The sequence below is a fragment of the Camelus dromedarius genome, chromosome 9 (genome assembly GCF_036321535.1).
Source record: "Camelus dromedarius isolate mCamDro1 chromosome 9, mCamDro1.pat, whole genome shotgun sequence".
Lineage (NCBI taxonomy): Eukaryota > Metazoa > Chordata > Mammalia > Artiodactyla > Camelidae > Camelus > Camelus dromedarius.
In genome coordinates, this window is record NC_087444.1 from 64,700,343 (window position 1) to 64,712,137 (window position 11,795).

Sequence of the window (11,795 nt, forward strand, 5' to 3'; positions counted from 1 at the left end):
TGTGGCTGTGGCTGTGGCTGTGGCTGCGGGGCCCGGGGAGCAGGTGGGAGCCTCCTGTTGCCCTCACTTCCCACCGTGGTGGGGAGGAGGGTTCGTTTTCTGGGGCCACGGTCACTGACACAACCTGGAATTCCCCAGCATCTTTCACAAGCCTTGCGCCATCAGGTGCCAGTGTGGGGTCTCTGAGGACAGACTGGTGGCCAATGGCTTGGGTTCGGTCCTCCTTCTGATAACTTGGCAGCCATGTTGTCCGGAGCAGTTCAACCCCTTTGAGCTTCAGTTTCCTCTTCTGCACAATGAGCATTAGAACAGCGCTTGTCTCCCAGGGTTGTTAGAAGTGAGTCGTTCTCGAACTTTAGCTGCATCAGAATCTCCTGGAGGGCTCTTTACAAAGCAGACTGCCGGACCCCACCCTCAGTTTCTGTCTTAGCACATCTAGGGTGGGTGGAGATTCTGCACTTCCAACAGGTTCCCAGGTGATGCTGAGTGTCCAGGGACCCCACTTTGAAAACCACTTGATAAGGATTCAAGGAGTTAATAAAGGTGGTTACTTAAAACAGGGCCAGGACGAAGTATTCCATAAATGTTACTCTTATGGCAGAAAAATTGAGGAAGAAGTAATGTAGTGAGCACCAAGTACATACCAGGCTCTGTGCCAAGCTCTGATGTTCATTTCATTCTCAGTGACTCCATGGGATGGAGACAAACAGCTAAATGCCTGGGGCCATTCAGCAGGGAGGCAGGGTCTAGCCCCTGGCATCTCCACATTTAGATGCCAGGGCCTCCTTCAGGACCCTACACCAGCCTGTCCAGGTTGAGGCCAACTGGACCCCATCTCACTGATGTGGAAATGGGCCTAGAGGCACGGTCTCTGGTCGAGGTAGAACACAGGTCTCACTTAAACCCTGTGCTGGTTCCAGAGTGAATGAGGGGTTAAAAAAAGACCTTTGACAAGTCATAGTCGGGCTGTAAGAATCTTAATTGATGGTTTGGAGCAGAGGACTGGCGGAGGGGTTGGGCAGGGGCAGGATGGACCACAAGTGGCAAAGAGCAGAGCCAGCCTCTCCTATCCTCTAGCTATGTGATCATGGCAAATTACACACCCTGAGCCTCAGTTTCCCATACCTGTAAAATGGGCATAATGGTAATACCCACCTTGTAGGAAGAATTAAATGAGTTAGTATTAGTAATGTGCTTAGAACAGCACCAAGCCACAGTAGGTGCTCAGTGACATGTTTTTAGGACTGTCACTAGGTGCCCCTGCCTGGTACCTGAGGCCTGTCCTCACTGTGCCTCTGCCTGCCACCACCACCACCCCCGCCCCCGCGAGAGGGAGGAATCAGAACAGCCAGAGAGTTATTTTCTGCAGGGGAATTTCACAGCCCAGGAGGTACTGGCACAGAGGCCCAGACCACAAAGTTGTCCAGTGTCCCTGGCTTGGAATCTCTGGCTTCCTGTCCCTCTGCCCCAGGGCCAGCTCCACCCTTGGTTCATCTTGCCTGGTAGGGCCGGGCTGGGGGGTTTCTAGAACTTCACCCCATCCAGAACTGGAGGTCGGGACCTCTGAGGAATGACCCTCAGCTACAATTCTCATTCCCACCCTGGTCCTGACAGCCCAGAACCCACCCTCATCCTCTCCATTTAGCAGAATCTATTGATAGGACGAGCCACCTGCCATCGCCCAGTTGGGTTCCAGATCCATCTGCGGCCAGCTGCTGCCTCAGTTTCCTTGCCTGTAAAATGCAGATAATAACAGAAATTGCTGAGAATGTTTGGGGAGATAGAAATGGATGCAGCATCTTGGAAGGCCTCTGGCATTGGCAGTTATTTATTCATTTGATGACTGTTTATTGAGCACCTACAATGTGACAGGCACAGTTGAAGGTGCTGGAGACAGCAGTGCACAGGACAATGTCCTCACCCGGGGGGAGGTCATTTTCCAGGGTTGGAGAGACAAGCAGTGAGCGGAGAAACCATGTAAAGAAGAGGATAATGTCAGGTAGTGACAACCACCATGGAAAAGAGAAAAAAAAAAAAAAAAAAAAAACTAGTAAAGGAGGTCAAGTAAGGGATGGTGGAGGCAGTTTGCCCTGAATGGACAGAAGGCCTGATGAAGGTGACATTGGGGCCAAGAGCTGCAGGAGGAAAAGAAGTGAGCCCTTTGGTCGCCTCAGGAAGAGTGGTCCAAGCAAAGAAGAGCAAGGGTGAAGTCCCCGAGGTGGGAATGAGCTTGGTGTGTTGGAAACAGCAAAGGCCTGGACAGCAGTGGGAAGTCGGGGGGGGAAAGGGGAGTAGATGACGTCAGAGACAAAAAGGGGAGGGGGGTCATGAAGGACCCTCGTCTTGAAACATGGCACCCCAAATCCCCCGAGCAGCCTCTGGTTCGGATTCAGGTTGCCTCTCGTGTTTGGGAGGGGTCTGGAGTATTATGGCTTAACCCTAGCTTGGCACTACCCGCCCCATGCCCACCTGGGTTCCCACACAGTGATCTCCAGGTCAGAGTGCCAAGGATCTGAGAGGGAGGTCGCTTAGAAGGTCCAGCCAAGTTTTCTGGAGATCCCATGAGAATGACCTCCATAATATGAAGTCCGAAGCCCGGCCCTCAAACCACCCTGCAAGCCCTCTCATGACACTGGGGGTGACTTTCCCAGACTCTGATGCTGGGGGTCTCCAGAATCTTGGAGGGGTCGCACACCCAGACCATGCGCCCCACGCCCCAGAAGCCGTGGTCCCCGCGCCACCGGGAGAGGCCGGTGCAGCGGGCGCCTCCCGGGCCGCTGCGGCAAAGGCTGGGCAGCCGCGCCCTCCCCCCGCGGTGATTCATCCCGCCCCCTCCCTCTCCCTCCTCCCTCCCGTGGCCGCCGCCGCCGCTGCAGTGCGCAGGAGACCGCGGCCCGCGCCCTAGAGCGCCCGAGCAGGAGCGGGGCCGGGGTCCGCGCACCTGGCGGATGTGCCCGGCTGTGCGCGCCAGCGCAGCAGCCCCAGCAGCGGCCGCCGCCCGCGCGGCGGGGATGCCCGGACGCCGGGCCCCGGGGCTGGGCCCCCGGCGGTAACCGGAGCGGGGGGGGCCGCGCCCCCCCTCCTCCCCCCTCGCCGGTCCCAGAGCCGCAGCTGCTGCGCCCGCGCGCTCCCGGGGACATTCTAAGCGCCGCCGGGTCCCGCCGCCTCTCGCCCCGCTATTAATACCGGAGTCCCGGGAGGGGGGCGCAGCGTGCGCGGCGCAGCCATGGGGACGCTGCTGGCCTTCGTGGTCGGCGCGGCACTGGGTGAGTGCGCGGGGGACGCAGCCGGGGCACTGACCGGGCGGCGGGATTCGCGCTCTGGACTCGGGCCCGCCGGCGCTGGCGGCCCGCCGGCGCTGGCGGCCCGCCGCCCATCCCCCGGCCCGGCTAAGTCCGCTTCAGAAGTTGTGAGCGCGGGGAGCCGGGCTAGGGAGGGCGCGGGTGGGCGCGAGCGGGCGGGGGCCGGGCTGGCACAGCTTGGCGGCTGCGGGCGCCCAGCCGGGGGCGAGGAAACGCGGAGTCAGCTGCTCCCGGAGCCCCGCAGGCTGCAATGTGACACCCACAGCCGCGGGAGGGGGTGGGGGGAAGGCGGCGCGCAGAGATTGGGACGGAGAGACTGAGAGACAGGGAGAGATGGAGACAAAAGGGAAGGGGCAAGAGACACAGAAGGTCTCGGAGTACTCTTAAGTGCTCTACTGGGAGACTGGGGAGATGGAAGTAAAGGCCGGGACACAGGGAGATGCAGAGTGTGCTCGAGAGAGAGACTGAAGAGAGTTAAGAATCTGAGCAGTGGAGAGAGAAAAACTTGAGAGAGGCAGAAAAAGATGGAGACACAGGGAGAGATGGAGTTTCAAAAGGACAGGGAAAGGTAGAGAGAGAGATAGTGAGAGGCCAGGAGAAGGTGTCTGAGCCTGGGGAGAGGACACAAAGTGGTGGGATCTTCAGAGAGGTCCCGAAGAGAGAGAAAGAGTGAGAGACAGGCGCTCAGGGGGACGCAAAGAGACAGCAGAAGAGGAGGGCAGAAAGCCCAAGATTAATAGAGGAAAGAATCATCAGGGACAAAGAGACCTAGGGCTGGAGACACACAGCATTCGCTAGTAAGCAGGAAGGGGGTTGGCAGGTAAGAATGTGGAGGAGGGACTCAAAGGGACTGGAATCCTGTGGGGGTGCAAAGGCCCTGCAGCGGCAGGAAAGAGCTCAGGAAGTTTTGAGAAGCTGACAGGAGGTGGGATTGGCATCAGGAAGTGAGGAGCCTGGGAACAGAGGGGACTGAGGCAGAATTGGGGAGGGGTGGATGGCGCAGGAACTTATGAGACTGGGGAGCAGGGCTGGAGTGTGGATCTGCCCTGGTTCCCGTACGCATCTCCTTCTTGGAGGCCTTGCCTTCTCCCAACCCATTTCTCTGGGGCTGGCTGGTCCTACAGAGCAATAATGGTAGAGCTGACACCACCACCTTGAACTTCTAACACAGCTGGAATTCTGGTCCCACCACTAGATGCTGCAGTACCTTGGGCAAGTGGCCTTCTGAACAAGAGGAACTTGGGTAGCAAAGGCTCTGAGTTACTGACCACAGTAACACCCTATTTATTGGGGGCGTCCTGTGTGCCAGGCCCCCTGCTGGGGCCTTACCTCAAATAACCTGCCCAGCAACCCTCAGAAGCCGAGATGATGGCTTCCCTCCCCATTCACAGAGGGAAACTGAGGCTCAGAGAAGATGCGGGGCTGGCCAACGGCATGCAGCAGGTGGCAGGGCCAGGCTCTGGTCAGGTTCTGTCCATTCTGATCATTAAGGGGAAACAGATGGTCTCCCAGGGGCCCGAGAGCCAACAGCCAGTGAGTCGGGCATTGCTGAGGGTGATGGGAGCCTGCTGTCCCCGCAGTGTCCTCAGCCTGGGGGGGCTGTGTGGAGGTGGACTCGGAGACCGAGGCCGTGTACGGGATGACCTTCAAAATTCTGTGCATCTCCTGCAAGCGCCGCAGCGAGACCACCGCCGAGACCTTCACAGAGTGGACCTTCCGCCAGAAGGGCACTGAGGATTTTGTCAAGGTGCGTGGTCGCCTGGCACGGCGCGATGGGTGGGTGTCTGTGTGCGAGTGGGGAGGGGCAGGGTTCCAGTGGGGACTGGTTGGTTGTTTTCAGTAATGTGCTATTACTGATGACCTGGATCCAGATTCCAGCTCCACCACTGACCGGCTGGTGACCTTGGGCAAGTCATTAAGCCTCTCTGAACCTCAGTTTCCTCCTCTGTAAAGATAGGGTGGAGGTGGTCTCTAACTCCAAGGCTTGTGTGAGGATTGATTGAGTTGCTGCACTTGGCACGTTCTTGGCACAAAATAAATGTCACTGGAATTATTCACTACCAGCAAAAATGGCTTAGAGAGTCATCACGGAAGGAAACAGAACTTTTGTGACCTCCTTTTCACTACGTGTATTTTGAATTACGTATGAAGGGGCACCACGCACTTTAGGATCTGCTGGAGAGCTAGGGTCTACAGCGGTCGGAATCAGGCCTCCTTTCTCCCTGGCTGAGGAGCGTGTCTGGGGGCAGAGGAAGAATTGTGGAGAATGAAGGCCAGGAAGGCCAAACTGGGGCTTGGAAGGATGACTGAGGCACACGTGTGTGAGCGTGTGTGTCAGGGCTCGGGCACAGTCAGGGTCTGGGGCAGACCCAGTCGAGAGCCTTGACCCCTGTCCCCTCCGTGCCTGAGCCCATGCGCGTGTCTGTCTGTGTGTGTCGTAGCGAGGGACCGAAGAGAGGGCCCGGTGTGGGAGGTGCCCGACCGTGACCCCGCCCCCCGCCCCCCGCCGCCCCCAGATCCTGCGCTACGAGAACGAGGTGCTGCAGCTGGAGGAGGACGAGCGCTTTGAGGGCCGGGTGGTGTGGAACGGCAGCCGGGGCACCAAGGACCTGCAGGACCTGTCCATCTTCATCACCAATGTCACCTACAACCACTCGGGCGACTACGAGTGCCACGTCTACCGCCTGCTCTTCTTCGAGAATTATGAGCACAACACCAGCGTCGTCAAGAAGATCCACCTTGAGGTGGTGGACAAAGGTGAGTCCAGCCCACCGGCAGCCAGATGGAGGGACAGATGGCGGGGAGGGGACGGGCTGGCTCCGCGCCTGGGCCAGCCAACCACCCACGGCTGCAGGGGCAGCAGCACCTCCTTCCTGTTTCCTGGACTCCAACTCTGGGCTCCTCCGTTTCCCTTCAGCCACGGAGAGGTCACAGCAGGCCACTCCCATGAAAGTGCTGGGTGCAGAACTCAGCTCTGCCACCTGTGCTGTGTGACCTCCGGCAGGTGTCTCCCTGTCTCTGAGCTGAAGGTTTGTTCTGTATGGACACAGGATGGTAATAGTATCTCCCTCTCCTGGTGGTGTTGGTGAGGACTGAGGAATAACTGAGTGTCAGCTGCTGGCCTGCCGGTCACAGTGGGGTCTCAGCACATGGGGGCGATGGTGGTGGTGCTTCTGACTGTTGCTTAGCCTTGACCCTGCCTCCCTCTGTCACGTGGGGCGAGAGATAGGAGTGTGTCACCTGAAGCTTCATTTCAAACAAGCTCTCAGGTGAGGCCAAAGCTGCAGGTCTAGGGCCACACTGAGCAGCAAAGATCTAAGGTGTTTTTGAACCATTTCATTTTGGCTTCAGCTGCCTTGAACCCTTTCCCTGAACCATCTTCTGATGGGTGTAAATTGGAAAATTTCCAGGGCCCTCTGGACCATTAGCTTTGAGAGTCAGGGAGATACCTTGCGCTACCAAAGAGCCTGGCAAGTGGGTCCCGCGGGGCCCACAATGCACACACATCATCACGGGCATTGTGCATCGTCCCCAGTTCCCTGAGACAGTTTCTGCCCTCAGCACCTTATGTGGAGCCCCTCACTGAAGCCTCCCACCCACCCTCTGGGAGCAGAAGCTCTTCCTGTCCCCGTTTTACAGATAGGGAAACCAAGGCTCAGGGAGGTAGGATCACACGGCCAAGGTCACAGAGCTGGGACCTGGATTTGAACCCAACCGAGCCTGTGTGACTTTTGTTCCTGTTCTTGGCATGACTCACTCTACTCTGCTGTCAGCCAGAGCCTGTGGGTTTCTTTTGATAATTAGCATTTTTACGTTTATTATCAAAGTGATCCAGCAGAATTCAATTCAGAAGACATATCTGAGCGACTTGGTGTAGGTCATGATGCTGAGTGGGCGGCCGCCCACAGAGAGAGAAGATGGAGCCCCGCCTGCATGAGTTGGGGGAAAGTAGAGTGGTTGTAACAAAGATGCTCCCAAATACTGTGGCTTAACCAAATCTGTGCCAGTGCTGTCTCCCAAGTCTGTGCTGAGTTGAAGGGTCAGGAGGCAGGGAGGCTCCGTGATGCCCTTCAGGCTCCCAGGTTCTTTCCACATTGTGGCTCGGCCCTTGCTCAGGATACCGACTCATCTGCTCATAGGCTCAGGCATGCCCGTGACCCAGTAGAGCCTCCCTTTGTTAACATTGTCTACCACATTCTACTACCTGCCAGAGCCTGCGTTCTCATATCTATATTATATTATATGTAATATCGAGCTCTTTCTGTTACCTCCCAGAGTCTGTGTGTTTAGCATCATCTACCATACCTTGTTTTTTATCCACCATAGTATTGCTTTTTTTTAAACCCCACCCAGGGCAGTGTAGTATTTTGTATTATACTATATGCTGTACTGTTTTCACATATATACAACAGTGTGTTTGCGGAGAGGGTGGTAATTATGTTTATTTATTTTTAGAGGAGGCACTGGGGATTGAACCTGGGACATCATGCACCCTAAGCATGTGCTCTACCTCGGAGCTATACCGTCCCACTTCATACAGCAGTCTTTTTTATCATAACCATCATACCAGAGTCTTTTTAGTGTTATCAGCCATACTATCATATTTTTATCATTACCTACCGTGCTAGAGAATTCTAAAATACTATCAATCAGATTGTAGTATTTAAAATTTTTGCTTGGTTTACTATACTATACTCAGCATCACCCATCATACTGTAGTATTTTTAACATTATGTATCACTCTACACTATTCCTTTCATTCCCCGTGATGTTATTGTATTGTTAGCCTTGCTGGCTGTGCTGTATTTTTTTTTTTTTTATTATAATCCAGTGTCTCACAGCAGTTTCAAATGTTCCCAGTCAGTCTGTATTGCCTCCTGGTAATAACCCCTTAGCAATGAACTGAGTCATTTCCAAAGGAGGGGCAGTGGGTGCAGGTGGTGGGGCCTTCGCTGACCTGGCAGAGGTGCCGAAGATAGCAGGAAGCACCTGAGGGTCCCTCACCAGGAGCGGGGCCGGCAGCGGGGGACAGGAGGGCTAAATCTATTTAGATGCACCCAGTACGAGGGGAGAATGTGTGGAGGTGAAGCAGTGTCTGAGGCCGGTGAGGCCTCCTGCCTGCAGAGGTGCAGGCTGGGGCTTCAGATTTGTTGGCTGCCTGTGTGGGCAGGCAGGTGAAGCCCTCAGAAGATTTGGGGTTTTGAAGAAATCAAAGGTCTCCCTGGAGAAGGTGCCTCTGCTCCTCTGTGTCGCCCCTCTGCCTCAGTTCCTCATCTGGGCAGTGGGAGATTGACAGTCCCACCTCCTGAGATGTCCGGTGGGTTAATGGAGACTGCGCCCCACATGCCACAGCCGTTCCCAAGTCTCTCTTAGGCTCTGGGAGCTTCCCAGAGCAGATGAGAACTCGGACCCTGCAGTCAGTTATACTTGGGGTTGAATCTTGACTTTGAGAGCAATCCTGGCTGTGCATCCTTGTCCAGTACCTTCCCCTCTCTGGGCCTCAGTGTCCTTGTCTGGAAGGTGGGCTGCAGAGCCGTGCCTGTCACTGTCCTCATCTGATTGGGAGAGCAGGAGATACCAGATTACCTGAATCCCTTTGGGCATTGAGTTCTGGGAGCAGGAGTGAGAATTCCAGTTTTTGACTTTATCCAACATGTATCCAACTCGTTGTGCTTCTGGAAGTCAGCTGACATGGCAAGCCTGGACTGTCTCTCTCCTTGAGGTTGTTTCAAAGAGTCCAGGGGATGCTCAGATAAAGAACTGAGCACAGAGCCTGGCTGAGAGTAGACACTCACTGCATGAGACAAATTCATGGTATCTTTTGAGTGAAAGAACGAATGAACAAAAAGATGAAGTGTGGAACCCTGTTCTCAGCTCTTCCTCTGGGAAGCAGGAGAGAAACTTCTGGCCCTGCACCCCCCTCACGGTGGCCCAGAAAGCACTGGTGCCATCTGCCCCGGGTGGAGCGGCAGAAAGTGCCCGCTCCCAGGGGAGGAAGACCATGTGAGAACCGGGGAAAATGAGATCCCGGCCACCGGAAGGAGGGGGCCAGGGATGCGGAGGGGACACCTGCGAAATCCGGCCGAGGATGCCACAGTGGCCTTCCACTCTGGTCCCCTGGCTGAGCATGCTCCCTTAGTTTAAATTTAGGCTCAATGAAAGGAAGCTGACGTTGGCAAGAGCCAGTGCTGCGGAAAGGATAGAGGGTTTCCGGAAACCACCAGCAAATAGCCAACACTTAGGCACTGCTGATGGCAAGCACGTCCAAGGATGCTGTTTACAGATGATAACACATTTCCTCCTCCCAGCAACTCCATGAGAAGACATGAGTATTATCATCCTTATTTTCGGGGGGAGGGGGAATAGAGGCCCAGAGAGGTGGAGTCATTTGCCTAAGGTCACACAGCTAATAAGAGGCAGAGATAGGATTTGAACCTTGACAGTCTGGCCCCAGAGCCCCTGCTCTTAACTACTATGCTGTACTGCCCCAATAATAACAGAAATAATTGTAACAGTAGTAAGCATTGATCGAGTGCTATCTACATGTCAAGCACTATTCTAAGGATTTTTAAAGCTTATGTAATTCTCATACCACTCCCACGAAGGAGATACTGTGATTATCAACTTTTTACAGATGGGGAAACTGAGACCCAGAGAGGCTGAATCACTTGCCCAACGTCACACAGCTGGCAAGTGGCAGAGCCAGGATTTGAATCTGAGCCTTCTGGTTACAGAGCTTCAGCTCTTAGGCACCTACAGCCACCTAATGACACGGAGGTACCCTCAAGTTACACAGGGAGGCAGGTTGAGGGTGATCCCAAAGCCCGTCCAAGGCTGAGAACCACAGTGACAACAGTGACTGTAGTGAAGCAGCATGGCCCTGTTTGCAGACCAGGCCCAGGGAGGTCAAACCCCTTGCCCAGGCTCACTCAGCAAACTCGAGGCACACTCAGGCTGCCACCTGACCCCGCCTGGCCCCTGCAGCCAACAGAGACATGGCGTCCATCGTGTCTGAGATCATGATGTACGTGCTCATCGTGGTGTTGACCATATGGCTCGTGGCAGAGATGATTTACTGCTACAAGAAGATCGCTGCTGCCACGGAGGCTGCTGCACAAGAAAATGCGTAAGTGGGGTCGGCGAGGAGGGGGAGAGGCGGCCCAGGACACCCAGCACTTCCCAGGGGCAGCATGAGCTGAGTAGGGAGGCGAGCAGGGGAGCAACCCAGGGCGCCGTCTGCCAGTCTTCCCTAGAGGGGAGCATTTGTTGTCAGAGGTGGGACAAGGTCGTGGTCAGTTCCCAGCCCCTCCTCCCTCGGACTCTCAGCCCCTACTTCTGTCAGGACCCAGGGCTCAGTCCTAGTATCCTCTGCCCTAGAGATGCAGGAGTCCAGGCCCCAGCCCCTTCTTTCTTCAGGACCCAGGAGTCCGAGCCTCCCACTCCCCTCCCCAGTCTTGTCCTTCCTCACTCTCGACTTCAGGTCCCCAGCCTGGGCTTCTTTCAGATCCCTCGGGTCCAGCCTGCAACCCCCTCCTCTCTCTGACTCTGGATCCCTGTACGCCTGGGACAGAGACCTCAACCCTCAGTCTCCTGGGGGTGGGCCAGCCTGGTGATGGGTTGCTGTACACATGGTCCTTGCCCCCACAGCTCGGAATACCTGGCCATCACCTCAGAAAGCAAGGAGAACTGTACGGGCGTCCAGGTGGCTGAATAGCCCCGGTAAGTTGGGTGGGCAGACAGGGGCTGGAGGGTCTGGGAGGTGTCAGCCGTTAGGTCCCTGATCCTGTGTCTCCCTCACCTTTAGGCCCTGGGCTCCACCTCAAGGAAGAGCCAGCCCTAATGGGGAACATCCGGGCACAGCCTTCCCCACGATGGGGGTTGGCCATTCCTGGGCCTCCGCAAGCCTCAGAGACCTGCCAATGGAGCCTCCAGGGTGGGAGGGGCAGGGGGCTTGGCTCACACCCCTAATCCAGCCTCTTCCTCCTGCCCCATCACCCACCCGCGCCATGCATGATGGGTCAAGCAATACTGCCGCTGCCCCCACCCCTGCTTCTGCTGCCTGTTTGGGAGGAGGGGGCGGTGAGGTGGGGGCAGCGGCTCCGCACCCCTCCTTCTTGCTGATTTGCACACGTTGGCCGCTTCGGACACGGACACGCACTGCTGGGGACCCAGCTCCTCCCCGCCCCCTCCCTGCCCAGCGGGGGTTGTGATGGGCTGGAACAGTTTGGGGCAGGGGCTTCTGGGACCCACTCTGACCCCCAGCGACATGTCCCTTCCTGCTTCCTCTGGCTGGACCTGGGGTCTCCTCTCCCTGTGATGCAATCTTGCCCCAGCCCAACCCGCCCTCTCTCACCAGCCTTGGATTGTGGCCACTTAGAAAGGGGCCCATTCAGCCTCGTCTCTCTTTACACAAGTAGTTTTGTTCATGAAATAAAGATTCTTGGACTTGATTCATAGTCTCTCTCATGAGCCCATCACCTTCTACACCCCCTC

General features: G+C 56.1%; 1 protein-coding gene across 2 annotated transcripts; it reads left to right on the top strand.

The window, feature by feature from the left end:
• Window positions 1-3,075: 3,075 nt before the first annotated feature.
• SCN1B (sodium voltage-gated channel beta subunit 1) lies at window positions 3,076-11,752 on the top strand. Of its 2 annotated transcripts, none has more exons than XM_064489285.1 (6): window positions 3,076-3,266; window positions 4,883-5,049; window positions 5,819-6,059; window positions 10,287-10,428; window positions 10,950-11,021; window positions 11,107-11,752. In XM_064489285.1, exons 1-5 carry the CDS (start codon window positions 3,227-3,229, stop codon window positions 11,014-11,016), a joined length of 657 nt encoding a protein of 218 aa, XP_064345355.1. In that variant the 5' UTR covers window positions 3,076-3,226; the 3' UTR covers window positions 11,017-11,021; window positions 11,107-11,752. The 2 variants fall into 2 exon arrangements, with proteins under 2 accessions (XP_064345355.1, XP_064345356.1); XM_064489286.1 differs by lacking the exon at window positions 3,076-3,266 and adding an exon at window positions 3,606-4,122.
• The last annotated feature ends 43 nt before the right edge of the window (window positions 11,753-11,795 follow it).